This window comes from Hippoglossus stenolepis, chromosome 10, assembly GCF_022539355.2.
Source record: "Hippoglossus stenolepis isolate QCI-W04-F060 chromosome 10, HSTE1.2, whole genome shotgun sequence".
NCBI lineage: Eukaryota > Metazoa > Chordata > Actinopteri > Pleuronectiformes > Pleuronectidae > Hippoglossus > Hippoglossus stenolepis.
In genome coordinates this window covers 10103850-10126744 of record NC_061492.1, presented here as the reverse complement: position 1 = coordinate 10126744, position 22895 = coordinate 10103850, and the positions used below count along the sequence as shown (strand labels likewise).

The window sequence follows — 22895 nt, the reverse complement described above, 5'->3', positions numbered from 1 at the left end:
ATGTTTCACAAGTCTTAATAATCACAATACTTATCTTTCCAACAAAGGCTCAACAAAGATCTGCACAATTAACACATTTACTCAACTCCTTAACTTTCATCATTGCTATACCAAAAGTCCCTTGTGAAAACTGTGTTTTCTACCTTGGACCTTGCAGAGACCATAACCCACTGAATGCAAACTGTAGAGCTAGGCCTTGCCTGGAGATAGTGGAAACTGAGATAATCAAATCCATGACACTATCTACTCATCTGAATGAGTGATATTTGACAGAGTCAGCCACCAGGAACTGAGCAACCATGGGAGGGAGAAGCTTTTTATTTATTAAACCCAGCTTGATGTGAAAAACAATGATCACACAGAGACAGCACTGACTGGCAGCACAGTTCAGGAGTGGCTGAAATGAGGAGAGAAAAGGCATAAGACGAAAGAATAGCCAAATGGGGTGGGAATATTTTCTAATGTTGCAGCCTCTCTGATCTAACATGATCTAATGAATGCAAACACAGCATGAGGACAAACATGGAGGGAGGGGTGGGGAGGAGAGGAGAGGAGAGATCAAAGACAGAATGAAGAGATAAACCACAGAGGGAAAGAAAGAACGAAAACAGGGCATTATTAAAAACAATGAAGAAGTCCAGAAGGAGATGCCGTAATCAGGTTTAAGACTGGTGGAGATCATTCAGTCAGACCTGCTCCGCTAGAGAATGAGAACGAGTCCATTAAGAGACCAAAAATAGACGTGCTCCATAACTGCTTTGTCCTCACCAGGTAGCTCAAAGCAAAACATCCTCAGACCAAATCTGTCCATGTACGTGTGTGTGTGTGTGTGTGTGAGAGGGAGAGTAAAAGACGTGTAATGGGTGAGTAATCGGAGTGATCAGAATTGCCGGAGGAAAGCAGCTTTAGATGCCTTGTGATGCCGGCTATAAGCCTGATGATATCTGGCACCTGAGTCTAACACCAATTAATATTAAAGCCAGAATGATCAAATGTTCGACTCTGCACAGAGACTCCATGGATCTTCCTTGTTTAGTATGATTTGAGATCGAAAACCTATAGTGTGAGGGATCATTCTGTATTGTCCTGCTCGCACAGACATGCATGTTCAATTAATGATTTAAACAGGTGAAAAGGTAAATGGTCTTTATTTACGTAATGCTTTTCGTCTTGAAGACCACTCAAGGCGTTTTACAGTACATTAGTTTTTTGCCATTCACACACATACAGTGCATCTATCGGCAGAACTTTTTTTATTTAAATGAGGGGCATAGAACCGCATAGACTGCTCTACCTTCTCAACCACAGCCCTCCCCAAAAAAACATGACTAGGAAGCTGAGGTAAATATAGGCATGAGAAATGTGGTGGTCGTGTCTGAAACACTGGAGCAATCACACAGACCTAAATGTGCTGGAGCTGAGTGAAACAAGACGCAGGCAAGGAACAAGCCTTTTCACTTTAAAGCTGTGCACTTTTAGCAATCACAAAGCCTGGGTACCCGTTGCAAGTGAAAGGATTTGGACGTTTAATGCATTCCTGCCCTTTATTCATGGCACAGACAACTTTATCCAAGACGACACTCCACTTCAACAGTTAAGGGGTTTGGGCAGGCCAAGCATATGAAAGACAGGGGTTTCTTTTAAAGCCGAAATCCGGAGTATAGTGTGAGCACACTGGTGGGGGCGACTGAGCCATGAAAACGTATGCATTTCTTGGTCTTATCGTCAACTCACAGCTGCCTCTCTCTCCCTCCCTGCGTGCAAAAGAAAAAAGTGCTTCCTTGTGCTTCTGTCTTATTTTTACTTCCTAATCTTTGATTTAACAGTAGGCCTGTACCGCACAATCCTCTGATGCACAAACTATTTCTCTGTTGTTAATGAGTATGCTATACCACAGCAAAGTGAACAGCACACGCATTTAAGTTTTTTTAAAAAGGGAAAACACCAGGTTTAGGTTTGAAACATCCAGGTCCTATGAGTTAACATGAAGGAAAATGTGCCTTTGTGCAATGGTGTCAGTGTCATGTGGCCAGAGGAATTAGGACTTACCATCGAAATCCTATATTTGATAGTATTGTCAGAAAATGTTCAGTACAAGATGCCAGGTTTGATGTGTGACTTGCTTATGTTTCGTCACTACCGGTGCTAGAGTGTGGATACTTTCCCAGCAGGTAATAAACTCATGACGACACTGGTGTTACTTATCACACCAGACATTTTACAGGAAAAGACATGTGTTGGCTTAATATCTGCAGGGCGCCTACTTTCATCTGTTAGATTTTGCTGCAGACTCACTCTCGTGGTGCACTGGAAGGTGTGTGTGTAGATAAGGTGTTGTTGTTGTGCCCAACTACTTTATTATTTGATCAACGTGGGCATGACTGCAAAGGTGTTTTAGCACAAAATGTCCTGCTTGTGTTTTAAGTGTTTCCTTGCTGAGTTACAGCTCAGGGATAGTAACATAAGGAAGCAATTCTGATTGGAAAAAGTTAGTTACTTTTGAAGATACCGATAAGACTTGACTAAGCACTAACAAGAGATCACTTAAACCTAGGTAAAGGAGAGATTCAGCGGCCAACAACTTTCAGTGTACACAAGGTTTGTGGGTCTTGTGAAGCAGACTTGGAAACTTAAATTTGTGACATCTTTGTTAATTATCTGTCAACCATCAAATTGTGCAGAGAAATAACAAACTTTGCTTTGCAGTGACTCTTCCACATAGTTCCTGAACCCTGACATGATGTGGATAAAAGCATTGACCCCCACAGGCTGAGGAGTCTAAATGGCTCTCAACAGACATGACTGTGCGATTTGCTGGAAGCCAGAGGGTGAGATTTATGTTGTGTCTCAGTGATTCTCCAAAGGCAGGCTGGGTAAAAAGCTCCAGCGGCAGGTCTTTAAGTAGATAGGCCACTAAATAAATGACTGGCATAACAAGGTTTCTGGAACTGCTCTCTGAGCCAGGTAAGGAAAAGAAGTAATAAAATACAGAAAAACACTTGCATACACAGACGTACTTTCTCAGCTATCTCATGGGTGAACGACAAGCCAAGACACAAAGGAACTGCTTTCCAAACTGGGAGTGAGCGGTTGAATTAAAAAATGATTAAAATATGCTTACACAAACTTCCAGTAACACAATCTCTGTGAGACGAACATTAAGAATATACACGCAGGAGGTGCGAGAGTACATGTTCACGTTTGTATCCCCGCCAGCTCACAGCCCGAAAGCAGCACGTTCCGCTCTGTGATCATCAATAATGAGCTGAAGCTGCCTGAAAACACACACACACAGATAACAACTCACACATAATTTAGCTATGGTCCAACAATAGACAGGAATGTGGCTGGCCTGACACTGACTTAAGTACATATAATACATATAAAAACAAAGACCGAACTACACATTAAAAAACACCCACACACGCATGATCTAATGAGCTTTTGTGTTTGTAGGCAAGGCTCCCCTGAGAGTGTGAACCCACAGAAATAACACTCCACATGGAAGGAGGAGAGAAACTGCCTCAGAGAAAAAATCTGCTAAACAAATACAGCAGGAAACGAGAAGGAAATAGCCCTACACCTCCCCTTCATCTTGCTTTACTAGCCACAGCTTCATATTTAATCCAGTGAGAGAGTAAAACCACAGATTACACATGCTGCTACATGCAGCTGCTCCTTATTACACATCAACTCTAATTGTTTTATCGTGGTGACTGACAGCAGAGGAAACAAGTGCAAAGTTTTGGTCTGTAAAAGACAAAGTGCTTTTTCTACCGTTAATGGCAGCACACAGCAAATGCTCATCAGGATTATTATGACTACATACAGCTGCAGCACAAACAGAAAGAGTGAGACTCCTTTTTTTACAACCTGTTAGTCATGTTAGGTTTAAATTTGGTTTCTCTCAGATTCAAATTTATCATAATTATTTTAAATGAAATTGCACTCAAAATATTGACAACAAAACAAAGTCAGTAGTCTATCAAATCAAAACACAAGTTAAACACATCCTTAATTATGTGAGAAACATTGACAAATTGGAGGCAATGCTTTACCTCCTCCTCGATTCTGGCTGAACCCCTGAGAATATGTATGCTAAAAACAGAACGTGTAGGTGTGGTGATGGCCAAGAGCAGCAATCAGCAAAGCCATTAATCATAACCGGTGACAAATTAAATGTTTTGAGGCTGTCACTGCGACTGCATGCAGGACGGGGAAGAGGTGCCAAGCCGAATGTGGCTTTCTGTGGCTGCTGGCAGCGACAGTGATGGTGTGTTATAGGGACGTGTCATGGCCCGTTAGCTTGGTGATTAAACAAAGCAAACAGACAGAGTAGAAAAGGAGAGGGGGACCAAAGCAAAGAAAGGAGAAAAAGCAATAGAGCGGGACAAAAGGGAGAGGATACGCTGGGGAAGTGAAATGCATATTTCTTTTTAAATATCACATTAGCCAATATTGGGAATCACATTCTTACATTCAAAGAGATATATTTGCATTTGACTAGAGCGACCACTGTCAATGACTGCGGCACAAGCAGTGACATATGAGCAGGTGAAGTGATTGCCCTGAAAAATGTGGCTCGGCGTCGGCAGAGTTAACTGAACCTTGAGAAGTTATGATGCCAATTTTGAGCACATGATAAACAGTGAGGCAATCTCATCAAAGAACTGTCAAGTGGCCAAGAAATAGTGTTACAGAATACCGTGAGATGGCAAGAACACAAAGACGCTATTTAAGTGTTAAAAGTGTTGCTGTGGTCCCAGAACTGGTAGCTCAAGGGAGTGTAAGAATGTGTGTGAAAAATAAAATGGGAAAATGGTAATTGGTGATGCCAAAACCAATCATCCACTGATGCGTTAACAAAGGGGGATGGTTAACTGAAATTAAAACTATTAGCAAAAAAGTTAGTTTGGCCATGTTTATATTATTGTATTTCTTTGAAGAAAATTTTACATGATATTTAAATTAATTGATTTATTTTACCATTTCTGTTTTCACAAGGGACTGCATTTTAAAGATGTTAAAACATTGGTCTCACAAGAGGCAGGATTCTCTTTCCTGAGGATGAAAGTAAGACAAAAGAAAGTGTGTTGTCATTGCTCACACAAGGACACTTGTGCATTTGAATATTTCAAATTAAATGTTTTGTTCCTGAAACGACCCTATAAAATTTATTCAGAACAATAAATATGTGAAGTGAAAATATCAAAAGTTTGTTATGAATACATTTGTTATACTTATTGTATGTAATGCTAAAAAGTTGTTTTGAATTTGGCTCAACTACGAGGGTAGATAATTCACACGATCTCTAAAAGAGTTGTCGCAAAAACCCATAATATCCTTCTCACTCTCATCACCATGCTATACCATCCCCAGCTTAACAGCTAAATTAGTGTTTCAGACAGTATCTGCAAAGCTATTAAGACCTCAGCCTAAAATTAGAACAAGGGATCATCACATTTGATGATGTGGAACTGCATTATGGGGGTGTGTGCTGCTGGGGGGCATGCTGGCAGCTCAATGAGCCATAGGAGTGCCAGAGTTGTGCACGCAATGGGTTCTACCATAGAGTGAGGGTGAAACTGGCAGGGAGGGCTGGCTCGATACTGAACCATAATGGCTTACTCTTAATGGCTGCCGCAAGGGGCCAACGTTCATTACTCTCTGCATGGGCTGACTTACGACAGGGTCCTGGGGTGAAACTTGTGAGAGCACATGCACACGACTCGCGCACAAACCTTGAGGGGGCACCCCAAAGTGAATGAGCGAGGTGCAGAGCTACCAAAACTGTTTTACTTCCTTCACACACTCACACGGACATAGTTCTGTTTCACTGGGGAGTCTTTGTGTGGTGGTAAAAGGAATGGGATAAGCTCCTTCCAAGAGTAGTTTCACAATATTGCTTATTATTCAACAAATAAAATATCTAATCCAACACAGCAGAGTTGTGTGCCAATACTTCCTCACTCTTCGGTTCAACCTTTCGAGTAGCCCAATACCCAAGCTCAGCTGAAACCAACAACCTAACGCACACAGATGCAGACTCAGGTTCCTACAAAAATAACAAGCAAAGATAGGCCATTTTACTGCTGCTCTCATCATCTAGAGGGGGAGTGATATGTAGCGTTAAATTGGAACCCACAGCAATAGTCATTTAACAGGCTGACTTCAAGAGAGAAGCCTCATGAGCTGAAAATGGTTATAAAAATCTCAGATGGCATACTTGGTCCAAAAAGGAAACATCCTGCCTCAGCTATGCTACAATACAAGGAGGAGGCACACCAGCTACTTCCACAGACATATCCTGTGTCTGTGTGGTTCTATGCATACTAAAAAGGCTGCTTAGTTATGACAGGTGCAGTCAGAACTAGTTGATTAATTAGTATGAACATAAACACACATTCAAAGCATGAACAAAGCGTAACAGCCAAACAGATTGTTGATTCTTCTGTATCTCATGGGAGCTCATTTCACAGAGTTTACCTGCCAGTGAAATCAGGCAAACAAACAAGAACAAGACCGGAGCTGCGTGCTGTGCGGCGCTATTCAAGAATCTCTCTCTCGCTTTCCTTTTAACGCATCCATCTCTAACTTCAGTGATGCGGTCCACACACCACATATGCTCCAAAAAACAACCATTTTCCCGCTGAGGCCTCAGTCATACTTTAACAGGCACCTGCACTTGCACAGACAGACTCACATAAAACAGCACAACAATGAGGGGGCTGCTATGTCATAGTGAAGCACAGGATGCATGCTGTGAACTCAACAAGATGCGAGACGGCGAGATAAGGAACGGGATGAATAACAGGATGAGGAGTCAGGATGCATGTTGCTGGGATGTGTATATATGAAGAGCCCCTGGGCCCATTTGGTGCACTCTGGTTTGTGAAAAGAGGGGTGTCCCTGTCCTTTGCCCACTACCTGGACGGCCTTAGGAAAAGGGACATTTCCTGTCAGTAGACACAGATTTTCTTACTACATAAACAAACATTGCTCCTTTAAGTTCTTGCTTACCACTTTTCATCTATTACAAAATTTGAACTATGTCTATCCCTACACACATCTCCCCCCTCTGTTCCTCTGTCAAGCAACAATGGCAGGAAAGGTCCAGCTGTCAGAGGAGGAAACAAGAGAGGAAGGAAGGAAGGAAAGGCTCTGAACGTCAATGTGACTGGACACGATAACACGTACTGTGCTTCCTGTCCCCACCCGTGTAAGTAAGGAGACCACAGTTGTCCGAATCAATTGGGCAGATGTGAGGTAGGAAGGAAAATTATTTCTCATTCTCATGGTTCCCACCATCAGTTCAAAAAGGATATTTGCCTTTGTGTCTCTGATGGATATAATCTCCATTTATAACCTTTGATCCAAAGTTATATTTTACCGAAGCTTAAAAATGCTTCCAAAATAATCTGGACATGCTGGGCAGCAGGAATTACAGTAGAACAGTGTGATGGACACGAAACTGAAGGAATATAAATTTCTCATGATGAAACAGAGGTGCCGTACACATAGAAGTCCCTGAGGAATATGTCAACTTGGAGAGATAGAGATTGTTTTTAGCGAGAACTCAATGCCTGTGTTTATGTGCTCAAAAACACTGAAGTCTGTGGTTGAATTTATACGCATCTTCTGCCTCCTGCATGCTCAACTGAATTTTCTAAAGATTTTCCTGTAGTTGGGAACAGGTCTAACCCGCACAATCTCCTGCAGCAATATTCACATGTTAAAGGCAAACTTTGGCCAATGTCTGAACCAGATTTTCCAGCAGACAGATTATTCAGCTGGTCATTTCGGAAATCATTCTCTGAAGTTAAACACTGATAAAAGGCAACACGCAGTGAGATGTTAGGACAGGAACTGTATTTTCACTGTGAATCTAAGGCAAATCCTTACATCAACTTTGACTCCAGTGATTTTTTTGGTGATAAACAGATGGAAGCAGCAGGCGTCTGCCTGAAGTGCAGTCCTATGAATGTCAACAAACAGATTGAAAAACAAAAGAATCTCTTTATTTAATACGTTTGGTAGGTGGGGGGGGTGGGATGATGACAGAATGAGGAACAACCACATTCTTTTCACTCTCTCGGTATCAGGGAATGAGGTCACTTGATAACAGGAAAGAATTGATGCAACAAAAACAGAGACAGGGGCAAACAGAGAAGAATGCCTTAAAGTGCGTTTCATCAGGAATTTATCTTCAATCCACTTTTCCGTGACAGACAAAAGTAAAGCTCAACAATGTGTTATGGAATGAGATGGGTTTTCCCTGGATGAAAATGAGACAAAGGGTGGGACTTCCAACACCTCAGCACCGACTGAAACTTGATTAATTCAAAGCAACAGCAGATATCATTCAATAATCGGATGCAATCAAATCCAACAGCAGGGCATTAAATGCTGCCTTTATGAATCTTCCCATATTCGCCTGTGACCAAGAGACATTGATTCAAAGCCATGGTTGATTTGCATGCCGCTGCTTGTGTTCTTGTATTGAATTGCATTTTAATGAAGAGAAAAAATATTGATGAGCTCAGTGTCATCTCTCTGTTTTCAATATACATTCACTTACATGCAAGACTAATGCAGTGTACTCTCATTAATAGAAATGATGTGGACAACATATTTAAACACCTCTCGAAACAATGAGTACCACAGAGAAGCCTTCAAAATTACCACAAAGATCAATCAAATTCTCTCAAAGACTGTTTCAACAAAGGCTACATCCACGCTACGTTTTTTTTAAAAAACGTTTCACAGTTGCCATGTTTACGTCTGGCATCCACAATACTCTGGAGTTTCCAAGTTTAGTACGAAAACTGGGGGCTGCGTGTTAGTATGGATGGAAAAAAGGACCTTCGGAAACAACAACGCATTCACTTCCTGATTGGGTCTTATCAGTCACAAGTCAATTACCAGCTGTGAAGGCAAATGTAAACACCAAAAACAGTTCGAGAAAGAAATCCCTGCTCTTACTTTTCACGTCTGTTTTAATTCGTTCATATTTTTTGTGACCGAGCAGCCAACTAGACATTGCCGTTCCTGTGTACACAAGCACGCGCAGGCAATTGCTATTACAGGTGACACTGACGCATTTAATACAACGCAAAAATTTTAGGATATCCTGCTCAGGACATGATTTATAGGCAGAAGACAAACAGGTTACATAACAAATGTGTCTGTGTGTGATTGTGTGTCAGCTGTTTCATCCCCAGGGACAGGGCATGCTGTGGCTTGTAGCAACCATCTCAAGCTCCAGTCGCTGTCCCTGGTTGTGACAACACAGACTCACATCAAAGCTGCTGTTGTCTTTGCTTCGGCTCCTCATTGTCTTCAACCGACCACTCTTGCAGGATCAAAATCTTTCAACTTCAAACGCCTACTATTATATTAAAAATTTAACATAAAAGAACTGTGTTAAATATCTGGATGGATTTGCTGGGTTCTCTACCAGAACTTAGACTTGCTCTGGGCTGAGTATTCACGGATGGATTGTGTGCGAGTGTTTATAATCGTAAGTCAAACTGGTACAGATTCTCTATGAAGAACAAACAGGCCCAACATTGTTAAAAGATGCTGATAAACTCTAGGTGTCTGATGTGCTTCCAGATATTAAGACCCCTTATCTTGACGGACAGACAATGAAAAGAGGAGGAAATGGCTCCGTCTGAACTGTTCCCTACTGTCTGCAGAACATAAGACGAGCTGCTCTTTGGCTGTGCATTTGTTTGGTCTGGTTGTCTGGTGCTGCATATCATCCGGCTGATGGGTATTGTTTTGCCGAGCCATTTTTGAATGTACCATTTAGAGCATTAAAAAAAGACAAAGATGTTGGAGTGGATGTAACAACTGGGTCAGAATGTCAGAAAGGGAGGAGGGGGATAAGAGGAAAAGAGAGAGAAGCCTTCTCGCTGACTCATCTGTCATTAACCGAGCTTTCACTTTGCTTAAGCCGTTAAACATCGATCTGCCTTAAAGCTCTTGGATTTGAGGGCTTTACAAATCTGATACATACATGCATACATGTGCACAAATACAGGCAGCGGGTGCAGTCATGTTTTTCTCTGCTGACTAACATTCCCGCCCGAGAGTGAATGAGTGGAGAGCCAAGCGCGCACTGGGTTCCTTTGAGCAGACAGCGAGAGCTGGGCTGATGCAAACCGACAGACCACCTTGTGGGCCTTTAATGTCACCACTGGTCCTCATATGAAAGAGGCAATGTAGCCCCAAGGCTAGATTTTTGCCACACATATTCACTTTAGAGTAGAGCTGCAAAGGAGGAAACAAATGGAAGAAAAGAGACAGTGAAGAAAAATCTGGACAAATGTGACAGAGGATACAAGAGAAGAGAAAAACAGGGGGGGAGAGGGAGAGGGAAGGACTCACTCTGCTAAAATAAATAGGTAAAAAGACAAAGCCAGGAAAAATGAGTCACTCCCTTGAGATAACAGACACTGATTTTTTTTTCCTTTGGAGAATATGACACGGTGGAACAGTCCTTATGCCGGGAACCACGCTATCCATCTTTTTTTCCAACAAAAGGGGAGGCATTATGACATAAACAGATGCATGTTGTTTTTAAGACAGAAAGAAAAATATAGCAGGGAGAGAGCAAAGCCAACATATGCATGTGTGGGTCTGGTGTGGAAAGAGGGAGTGGGTTTTTATACTGTACATGGAGATGAGGGAGGAGGAGGGGAGATAGAACTGGGATCTGGTTCATTGAAAGTGTCAGACGTTCAATAAAAATAAGGTTGCAGGAAGAGCTCCAATCACGAACAGCCTCAACTCGTGGCAGATAAATTAAGACAAAGTTGGAAGAGAGGAAGGGAGAGAGGGAACAGCGGGGACAGAGACAAGTCCATCTCCTGGCAGACTATTCCTCACCTCAAGGTGTCAACAACAGCTGGCACCTTGGCACCTTGCTCGTGCCCACACCTGCCTCACCTGCTGCGTCTCCCCACCGTCCATCCCCAGTTGCATTAAACCTACCCTCGAGGACAGATAGCGCTGGCAATAAATTATGTCATTTGCAAGTGATGACACAAAACATCTAATCCTAACATTTGCTGCAAATTCGGTCAATTTACAACATCTCCAAAACACCCTGTGCCTCATGTCCGTAAGCTTGTCCAGGCACGTTCTGCGAGAGCATTTACCCAGCAGACAGACAGGAGCAGCTGTAATCTAATCCAACACGACAATAAAGCAACACCTTGAAAGTCTTTTATGGGCTACATTCCTACATAATGACAGAGCAGAGATGTGTAGTAAAGCAGTATGTGGTAGGCTGAGAGAAAGAGATCACCTGTGCCAGCTGGTTCTGCATTTTAACAGTGTGAAACAAACCTATTAGAAACATTGTAAACTCAATTAAGAGTTTTGTCTACAATCTAATGTGGTAGCAGGTAGTTGTTTTCTCCCTGTGAGCCATGTTACCAAGTGTAAGACAGTCTACAGTAGATCAGTCTTTGGACAGAGTCATCCTCCTTAGGTCAGAGGTGCATCTGGAATTTAAGTTCTAGTAATTAGGGTCATGGTTGGGGTCAGAGGAAATGATGTGCGGTTAGGGATGTTCATGAAGGGAATGAGGCCAGATCCTGGCTCTTTTTGTGTGACAAGCCCACCTTTAGCATCCCAGTTATCAAAGCACTAATAATTCATCCGTTAGCTGAAAAAAATTTAACAATGAAGAAAATATGTGGATTCATGTTTACAATTCATGTAAAAAAAAATTTTTTTCTTAATTCAAGTTTTATGTTTAATTATAATAAAGTTTATGGTTAAACTGTAAAATCTCAAACCTCAGTCACATTTCTTCGTCATACAGGTTTGTTAACAGCATCTTAGGAATCACTGCCTTCCTCACATCTGTCACCAAGCTAACCATATTGGTTGAGCGCTGGTGTTTATTTATGCTAAACTTAATATGGCCTAATTGCCACACTGCCTGGGCAAAACCCAAAAGGTAAATACGTTATATATGCTGCATCCCTTTCTATATTCCTCCAGTGAGATATTTTAAAGGGTAGCCACATTAAATGCAACCAAATAACTGATTGCTGCCCCTCAACATGTGCAGTACATTAATAACATATTTCTATTCTATTACATTCTTTACTCACTATACACATCAAGTGCAAGAAAGAAAGGGCTGCTTGGAAATGTTTTTTCTGTCCTGGATCACAGTACAAAAGGATGTGATTACTCATCCAGACACACAATAGAGCAAAAACATTCACCTGTTACACTTACAAACCAATGAGATACAAAGCAAAGATTGCGGCAAGAGGCCTCACTCTGGAAACTGCTTTTCTAGCCAACAAAAATACAAGAAAAAGATTATTTCAACGTTCTCTAAGTTGTCTCCACCATCACCCTTCAACTCTGAGAGATGAGGGGGCACATTAAGCTAATAAACCAAGTCATAAATGCAATGCGTAAAAATCCATTGCAATGCAGAGGTCTTGTTGTCTGACAGACAACACTTGTGTTCACACTTGTGTGTAATGTGGTAGGAATGACCCAATGTGTGTCTGGCCCATTACAGCACAAAAAAAACCATTGTGGTATCATTAGCTGGGGGGGAGAGGGGTGGTGTGCGGAGCTGAGGGAGGAGTTAGCGACCTTCCACATAACCAACCAGATGACCTCATTCACATCACATAGGAATCCTCTGTCTCCCCCCCCACTGTTCTTTATCACACTAACCATCCTCCCCTAGCTCTAGGCAGCCTTGCTCGCCCTTTTCCTTTCAGCGAACACAATCAATCTACTGAGCAGGAATGAGGCTCATGCTCACTAACCCTTTCATACAGACAGCACATTCTTTCCTGCCAGTTATCGCTGCGTTTTCATGCCAGTCTTTCCTATGTTACACACGGTGCTACAGAGGCTCTTTGTTTCACCAATTAAAGCCTAATCATACAAACCCACCCATTGTTTCTGCTCTGTAATCGCCTCCCAACCGCTGCACTGATGAGGACAGACAGACTTAAGCCTCGCCACAAACAGACAAGCAATGACAAATGCTAACCAAACACAACACACACAAAACTGTTTCCCTCACAGTTGTACAGCTCTTTATTCTTGTGCCGCTACTGTCACTTTTAGTTGGACATGAGCATAAATTATGGTAAGCAAATCGTGTTTAACATTACAGCACAAGACTGCAGGGCAGACAGCCACTGAAAAAAACAACTGTGCAACACATGTGACTCTAGTTTGTCTGTGTCACTGAGACAATTTAAGCACTTTGAACAGTTCTGAATAGGTGAAGTCTTCCCAGACACCAGCATTAACAAGCTCCTTTACTACAAATGGGGAAAAAAGGGTTGTGCAGTATGTTGCTAAAAATGCATGACATTTTAAATATTAATAAATCAACTGTTCTCTATGTAAAGATAAAGTTAAATAATGGTATCTTGAGCAGAGAATTAAGTCATACTACTGTAGGCAGATCGTCCAGTCCAGTGAAACCATCGACCCTCCCTACGTTTATAAAGCCCCAGGGATGGAAACATGAAGCCCAGGTTGACATGCTAATTTTCACCAATTTTTGTCATATCACCATGCTAACTTGCTGTTAGCCACCTACAGGACCACTGAGAGTGTGCTGCTCTTTTATAAACATACACTCTCAAATAAAATAGTCTCACTTAGGTTCAGACACTGACAGGAGTTCAACCCGCAGATAAATTGTTACAGATACATTTTACTAGTCTGCACGACAGCTAGCTGTGCACAAGGTACCTCTATTCAGATGTGCTTCTGGTTGGATAGGTCTAGGCAACACAAAAGACAGCAATCAAGGATGGGCTGAGCTGTACAAGGTGGCAGGCACACCACAAACTTGAAAAACCGTAGGGTGAAATGAGCAGACTTACATGATATAACACAGCACATATCGTGCTTACAGAAAGCCCTGCAGCAGGGGCTACTCTCCTTCCTTCTTCTGCCCTGCTTCAGCTTTACACCATCACACTGGGTTGAGACTGACTCCACTATCTTTAAAATACAATCACTAAAGCTGCATGCACAGAGGTAATTCTCATAAATACACAACTAAAACAGCACTTGACAGGTGGAGTGCAAAAGTATTTTTGTCTATTTTCAAATACATTTCAATGTATCAAAATTAAATCAATATATTTCTTACAAGACAATGTCTGCATTTAAGATTCAAAAAGGCATTTGAACGCTCCCTTAAGGTAAAAATACACAATGTGAACAGCAGCATTGGTGGGGGTGTACCACAAACAAATGTCACACTTTCTCTGGTGAAGACAGCTGGAATCGTTGTCTTCATACGAAACTGGGACAATGATACAGCTGTATAGGAAGACATTTATGTATCAGTGTATAAAAACTAATGCCAAACATTTTGTTGCCGCAGCAAAAAAAAAAAAGCTAATTATAAAATGTATGCAGAGATCATAAATCATTTAACAAAAACAAGTTATTTTCATGAATAATGAAAATGTAGAGTGGCAATGGACCCCATTGTTTTTTGCACAATATCAACAAAGTAGAAAAGAGCAACAAGGAGAACTGAGTATATAGCATCGACTGAAAAAGTGTCGAAGCTGTAGCAAAACCAGGGAAGCGGCCGATGCTTGTTATGGTAGGACTTTGCAGCACTTGTGTTCGATAGAAGAAAATGCGACCCAGAAATCTCACTACCATGCCACCTCACTTTCTGTGGCCCTTAGGGAAGGTTGTGGCAGCACCGCCTGCTCTTGCCACGCCTCACAGAAACAACACGAGCTGCTGAGGGACAGGTAAATTATTCCACTTTGATTTATCAGCCAATGTGCGACTAGTGAGACACCAAGACAAAGGCTGCAAACCAAAAGCAGACAGATCTATAAGGATGTTTTGAAGGAGGGTGGGGCTTAGCCTATAAAATAAATAACGTCAGTCGCCAATGGTGGGTTGCTAAAATAGGCAAACCTAACTACAAACACATACAAGTAAAGTTGATGTTTCACAAAGTTTTTGGTTGACCCTTGCCATCCACCACCACTACCACTTGAAAACAAGTAATGTGATGTTATTTTTGGCACATGGTAAAGTCTGCTGAGCTAAACTTAGCAATAAGTGCTAACGACTGAGATAAAGATGTTGTGTTTGATTCCGTTTCCCACAATTATGCTTCCACTGGAAGTTAATGTTAGGAAAGGGTTGGGTTATGGTGAGAGGGAAACATCTCCACGTGAAAACAGACTTTGACACACCACCCGTTTCTTATCAGTGTTTCCTCTGGTAACGGTTCCCCGTGGTGGATCGCCACAACAACAAAAACAACTCAAAAAAAAAAGATCTACACGCTTTATGGCTGCCTCAAGTAATGTGACCATCAATAAAAGCACACAAAAGACTTTTTCATGCTGGTGCACTCACGCACTGGGAGAGAAGTTCGACTGAGTCAAATTTACATGGGGGCAGAAAGGCTATTGTTGAGTGAAGCCATGGAGACGAGTAAACTGTCAGTGAACAATAACAAACATATATTGAATTATACAATTATTAAGTGTTTGTTTACCTCCTTAAATGGAGAGGGCATATGGGATAGGGATGGAAGATGGCGCACAGACAGGGACAGATATGGAAATAAAACAAAGTCTGTGTGGGATCCCTGTTGGCCTAATAGTCCAAGATTCAAGCCTCTGTTGTACCATACTCTAACACAAAATTACTATTTAAAATAAATGAAAATCTATAAATTTAAATAACCTTATAAATCTATTCATCATTAAGTGATCTTCTCAAACCATCTACTGTCACATTGCTCTTAGGGAAAACCTCTTGATCTATTGGAAACACTGACTTGTGCTGTTCTGTGGCCAATAGAAACTGATATTTTTTCTTTTAGCAGCCATTGGCAGATAAACCAAAAAAAGTTTGAGCCAATGGGGCAAAGATAAAATCGGTGAAATTGGGAGTGACAGTGTATAATTCCATACGTGTGGAATGAAACTTGTAATAGTCAGACATGTATTATGCATTTAACATTTCTAGATATTTAAAGCCAACGTTCTTATGCCTCCCTGTGGAAGGCATTCACATTAATCTGTGCTAAAACACGGTATGAGAGTGTGTGGGGAAAACAAACACCAGGCTGGAGGTTAAGTGCTCTGACTATGCTCCCGGTAAAATTCCTGAGCTTGCTGCCAACGCTCACTTGCCATTCCTGCTCTGAAAGGAGAGAAAATGAATGCAGAGGGGTGGGCGAGTGAGAGGAACAAAGTGAGCATTCAGCTCATATTTTCACCTCCTTTCTAAGATAAAACTGGGTAAGAAAACAGGAATCTGTGACAAATGTTACTGGTATGATTCCTGTGAAACCTAATTGTTAGAAACTGTATCCATCGTTGCAGTTCAGAGATTTGGAGAAAAAGGACGACAGATGGAGAAAGAGGGGGGGGGACTTCCTTTGAGCAAGGGGGTGAGAAAGCTATTTGAAGAACTCAAAGAATGTAACAGGGTGGGGCCCATACTTCTAAGTGTGTTGCATATCCACACAAATATGTGGAGGAGAGAAGGAGCGAGAGATGAATCGTGATGTAATCTAAATTAGTCAGAAGAAAGCTTGGAGACAGACCCACCTCTGTGAGAGAGGGCAAAAGAGGAGCAGGCCTCTCTTGTCACCACAGCAAGAAAACACCTCCCCCTCCTTCTCCATGTCCGTCTGAATGGAAAAACAAACCACTGACCACCTTCTTCATAGTCCTTTCCTGTCTGCAACAGGCGTTACTTCCCGTAGCTGCTTTAACATGTGACACAAATTCAAGAAAAAGAAATGGTGAATGCTGAGTCACATGGGAGGAGTCACGGTTTAAGAAATGTCAGAAACAGGTCAGTGTCAGGGAAGCTGTTGTGTAGTAAAATACTTCTTCCTCAATACTACTTGCACAAACACACAGAGCCAAGAGTCTTGCTTTGACAGAAACCACAAATTAAAACTCTTTCAGGGGATATTCACTGTGCATCTGGTTATTCATTGTAAATTTTAACAGGACTGCTCTGCTTTAAAGCTTGAGGAATAATACAAAACAGAGAGAGAGAGAGATAAACTGCCTCTGGCAATGTGTTGTCTAACAGCTTGCAGTAATAGAAGGAAAGACACTTAGTTTTGGCGACAGTGAGCCAGATAGCCAGCCAGGCGGCTGGGGTAGGGCACGGAGAAAAGAGGCCAGGCGATAAGGAGGCCCCAGCACTCACGGGATTGAGGCCTAAGATAAGAGGCCGAGCTGTCGCTGAATGACTTTATCATAAAACACCCGCTGTGGGGAGTCGGGGTGGGGAGCTAGTTGAGTTAAAACAGGGACTGAAGCTCACACAGGTTGAGGCGGGTACACTGTGGTGGGGCTGCTGGATAAGATGGCTCTTATAGGCATGGGCCCGCAAGAAAGGAAAGCAGGCTCATCGGTGCTGGGTCCTGCCACAACCCCTATGTCTCACCCTGTCAGGCTTATGCCACCTCCTAATTTATTACCAGAGAGAGAGACAGAGAAAAGGGAGGGAGACAGAGAAAGACGGCACAAAGCCTCCAATACGGCTTTCTCACTGGTGGCGACAGCTCAGTTAACCAGCTCACAGAATGGCTGCTCTGGGTTAATTAAATCCCAGCTTATAAGTGGTGCTTTGGGATAGAATGTGGGGAGAAGAGAAAGGGGATGGTTGAAGTGGTGATGGGGGTATAACAGGTTCCTGCCTGCAACAACTGTCCCGTCCTAACAGCCCTTATTCTCTTTTCCTGTCGCTCCCTACGGTTCTGAGCTGCCTCTTACTCTTCGAGCAGTGCTCAGTCTTGTTAGCTGTTACATTGACTGTATGTCAGAGGTGAGTTAAGGTCGAGCCCCGAGCAGAGGAGCACCAAGGGGTCGAGCGGCAGCGTGATAGTACGGGCTGCAACATAAACAGAGAAAGAAACGGGAGCTAAAACCAAACAGACAGATTGACAGAAATATGAAACATCAGGTAGAAAACCCAACGCAGACTTCCAAAACTCCCCATTTATCAAAATCTGTTCTCTAAACAGCCGTTCCCAAAGGACCAGTTCCCCACAAAGGCACCACAGTGGACAGCAGACAGTTTGTCCTCGGAGTGCTGACAGCTCTCCCGGGAACGTCCTGTTAAATCACGGCACACAGAGACTAACAAGCACACACAAAACTCTGTTTGCAAGGGGGTTGCTGTAAGCACAGAAGAGTATAATACACCACATGGCTCCACCACACAGCGAGCAATGGAACAATGGTCAATTTAATATGTTGTACAAACAAAGTTAAAATGAGAATGGAAGAAATGGTCCCAGGAGGTTGGAATATTCTTTTCCAGTCAATCTGACTATTCCTCTCCCCACACTTCATGACAACAAAAATAAATAAAACTCCTCGCTTCTTCCTATGCACCGCTACCTTACAACAACGCCTGCACTTCACTACTAGGCTACATCTCTAGATGTTATATGGGCTGTCTCCTCCTGCCAAGAGAAAATATAGCAATTTGAAAGCAGCGTGTTGGCTGGCAGATCGTAAAGAGAAGTAAAAAAAACTCCAGAGCAGGTGTCACCTCGGAGATGAACAACTGCAACGCAAGAGGATTTCAAGAGGGGGGCCTGTCAATCGGCCTGGGTGACCTTGAGGGACGACGCACAAAGTAGCATCGTAACATTGACGTCCGCACACAGATGCCACTAAAGCAAAATGGGAGCAAGTTGACGCACAAACACGCACAAGGGTGGTGTCAGCTTTCTTAAGCCACGATAACAGCTGTGTAGACATGCACAAAGTGTTGGGTGGGTGAGGGAGGACGTGCAGCTGTTGTTGGACTATACTGTGAAAGACGGACATGGAGTTTAAGTCTTCAGCTGCAACTGGATAGAATTTCGCTCGTATTAAGAGAATTTAAGTGTGACAGAGGACACAATTTAACACTTTCAGTCACATTTAAGCAAACAAAAGAGTGTCATCTCAGAGAAGAAGTAGTAATTTTATTAACACCAAAAAAAAGTCCTCCCTCAAGATACAGGACGGCTGATGGCTCGTCAACATATGGTTCTGTATCAACTTCTGCTCGAGTATCAATAGCTTTTTTAAAGTAGCATCTGCTTTCTCCTCGTCACCTTGAAAAGCCAGCCCCTTTCAACGAGACCGAAACGCCTCGCGCAACTCGCTCTGAGAAGAAAACTACACACCAAACAAAATAAATCACCACATCAAATGTAATTAACACCACAATATCACAAGTGAAAGAGTCCCCTCTGGAGTCTTTCCTGTCTGTAGCTGTAAGGGTGTTTGCCCAAAAAAAAAAAGACACACAAAACATGCTTCATCTTTTATCGCCCGTATAACAATATAACAACCACAACCTAAAATTAAAAGGGACTATTTTGAACTGGAATTGCAGCAATTTAACAGCACAGACACCACGATAAAGATAGCACATACTTGACAATTTTTAGAGGACTAGGACAAAGGGGAGAATCATTTTATACACCATTTGTCTCTGTTTTCAATTTTGATCACGTTGGATTGTGTATTTTGTTTAAACTGGGTGGGGTCACGAACAGGGAGCGGGATGAGGTAAACACAAAATATCACATAATAGTTTCAGTCCTGTCTACAGGGGGAAAACATACCAAGCGGCCCCTAACAGAAACCAGACGGGCCTCCTCTCAACTGGGTTGGCTTTCATCACACACAAACGCAATTTTGGCGACAGAGTAAAGTTTGGACCGGTGCTGTGGAAACCCTTGTAAACCATGAGACGGAGGCTGGGGAGCCACAAATGTCTCAGCCATGATTTCTTTAACACCAGACGAGGGAAGGTTTTATGCTTCTTCTCTCCGTCAGGAACTGCGTGGAGGCAGCAGGGCAATACAGTATTACAGAACCAATTTCTGAACTTCTAACAGCCCGCTTTACTTTAAAGCTGCAAAACCATATGGTCAAACTACATGTTGGAAAATGTGCTTTCACCAAACAACGTGCAAAATACTATTTCTGACAGCAGACTTTTTATTTACTTTTACAATAAGCAAAGAACACATTTGTGGGTCAAAATTAAATATAAAATTGGCAATTAAACTATCCAGAGACAGCGTTTAAAAAGTACGGCCTGGAAGGTCTGCAGGCTTCAGATATGTTGAGTTTTTATTTATAAGCACTTCCAGCTTATACAACATCTCTGCTGAGTGCAGTGTGTTTACTCCCCTACTTTAGTCCGACAGTTTGAGCACAGCTTAAAAGCTACAAAATACAAAAAAAAACTGACCGTATATACAAAATGTGATTAGAATTAAAACCTCGAGAAAAGATGAAAAGAAAGCATTTCATATTTTTTAACGTTAACTTAAAATTTCCCGGGTTGACAGCCAAATTTAAAAAAATGTAAAAACCCTTGTCAGCTTGGTTACTTATGGTCGCAACTGGATTTCCTTAGTTAGTTTGACATCAGTTAAAATGTTACGTTGACCACACCAAAGAAAAGTTTCTAGTTTTCAGCTCATACAGTTTGGCGACAGCAGCACAGCTGAGTAAAGAGTAAAGGAGACTTTCACAGAGTCTTGGTACTTTTCTGTACCAAGTACCACTAAGGGGGCTGGGAGACGGCAAGAAGGTGGAGCGTGGATAAAAAGAAAACAGATCCATTCCTGACTCTCCCTAAAATTAAAATACCAACACACCCACCACTCCCAACTGAGTAAAATAAGAATGTGTACTTTTACACAAAAAAAACCCACAACTAATAGTGCTCTAAGGACCCCCTGGAAAAATATAAAAAGTACGTTTCCAATGGATTAATTTTGTTAATCTGCAAGCCCCAACAGGAAACTGAAATTTCTGCAGATACAAAGCACTACGATATTACTACAGGCAATACTATTGTGTCATTATAAGGCAACAAAATAAAGACTCGTTACGATCTAAACTTTTAATTTGAGAAGAAGTGTTACACATGTGCGCCGCTGCAGTTTCCCTGCGGGGGATTAGGGAGGAAACACTTCACTCCACGGCTCGATTGTCTTGTTTATCACCAATCAAGGAAGCAGACAATCTTTGCAGACCGGTTTAACAACTGCATAGCGGAGAAGCTGCTCATCCAGACACGCAGCCGAAACTCCCGAGTCTGCCCCGACTCGTGTATGAGGAAATCACTCCTTTATTCATACAGCTACACACAATGCACCTCTTTAATGTCTATCCCCCACCATCAGCGGCACCGTGTCCAACACGCGGCGCGGGGACAGTGTGCTCAGGGGGCTGTGGCGCTCTCTAGTGTCCCCAGATCGGTTACATAAACCGTGGGTCCAACCTTCCGCTTAGACCAGATTATGTTATCGATCCTTAACATAAACGGCGAGATCAGCCGCGGCTTGTGCCAAGATAAATACAAAGCAGAATAAAGCGAAGGCAGCGCGATCCCGTCGGGACGTCACCGCTGACAAAAGCCGACGCAGGAGCAAAACCAAAAAAAACACACCACGACGCTGCTGCAGCAAAGGAAGGAAATAAGAGACCGAAACGCACCAACTCGTGTTTATACAAACGAGTTGGTAACATGTGTTGCAACGGAGAAGAGGCGAATTTAATGGCGGCCGTTTTAATGAAAAAGTTACACGGTCGGAATAACCTCCGTGTACCCCCGTCCTTCCTTCCTCCTCCCTCCCGCAGCAACTCCATTGTTTGGGCAACAAGCAGACACACATTCCTTCGTGCTTCTGAGCTCGGCCGCTGGGCAACAGCTCGCACAAGCCTCGGAGCAAAGAAAAACAAGGGGAAGCGAAAGTCGAGCTTTTGTTCCACTTCCCCCCCAAAAAACATGTCGGACGTGACCACACGGCCGCGGTCATATCTTTACTTAAAGATTAGAGTTAACGCCGCTGTCTCTTCTTCTTTTCTCGGTTTTTTCCTCAAGAGTTTAACGGAACGCAGCTAGCTTGAAATGTGGCTAACCAAAGCTAGATCGCGGTGGAACATGTGGAACCCCCCCCCCCCGGGCCCCGTCTGGGTTAAATGTTTTGCTGAAGTTTATTTGACGTAGAGCGTGATTTAAAACTTTCGTTTGACTTGTTTAAAGTTAAAAGTGTTTGTAAAGTGACAGCGAGAAAGTTTTCGTAGCCTCAAAGTCAGGAGTGCGGGGGCAAAACTCCGGAGAAGCCCGACCGACGCTAGCAGCTCGGCTCTGGGACCCACTCGGTCTCACTGGGCTCCGGAGTGGAATAAACTCACACGCCTGGAAGTCTCGGTTGTTTTTTGGGGATATAACGTGCAGCTCCGGGGAAGTTGTGAGCGCTGCCATGCCTGCCACGGTCAGCGCTATGAGGGGGGACCCTGCTGTAGTGTGGGTCCGGGTCTCGCTCGCGCTATGCGGCGAGGCAGCACCGTGGTCACCCTTCCCTTCCCCCCCTTGGGGCTCCGCTACAGCCCGGCCCGCTTACCTTCGTCGAGGAGCCGCTCCAGGTGCGTGAAGATGCCGCAGAGATTTGGCAAACTCGTCATGAGCTTCTTCTCGTTCAGCAACTGCATCAAATAGTCGGGACTCGGCCTCGGTCGCTCCTTCACTTCGACCTCTCCGACCATCATCTTTGCGGCGAGAGAGAGAAACAAACCACCGCGGAAAAGACGGAATCCTCGTTCAGGGGGAAAAGGGGGTGAAAAACGAGGGTTGGGGGAGAAAAAGAAAAAAAAAAAACCTGCGGCTCCAAAATCCCTCGCTTCCCTCCTCCTGGTGAGCAGAAGACTGTGCGGAACCCCCCTAAATCAGCCGGGTTTGGTTTGCTCTTGCTGGAGTGGAGCGGGGGCAACAACTCGCCGTTATCTCGCTGCCTCACACTCGCGCGCCGCACTCTGTCCGCTGTGTGCGCTTCGGGGACGTTCGAT

General features: G+C 43.1%; 1 protein-coding gene across 5 annotated transcripts in view; it reads right to left on the bottom strand.

Moving 5' to 3' along the window:
* The window catches only part of qkia (QKI, KH domain containing, RNA binding a), a 78884-nt gene extending 56200 nt beyond the window's left edge, over window positions 1-22684 (bottom strand). For all 5 annotated transcript variants that reach the window (XM_035167280.2, XM_035167283.2, XM_035167278.1 and 2 more), the window contains exon 1: window positions 22454-22684. In XM_035167280.2, the coding sequence (XP_035023171.1) occupies window positions 22454-22598 (145 nt within the window). In that variant the 5' untranslated portion in view covers window positions 22599-22684. The remainder of the gene's footprint in view (window positions 1-22453) is intronic.
* Between the last annotated feature and the right edge of the window lie 211 nt (window positions 22685-22895).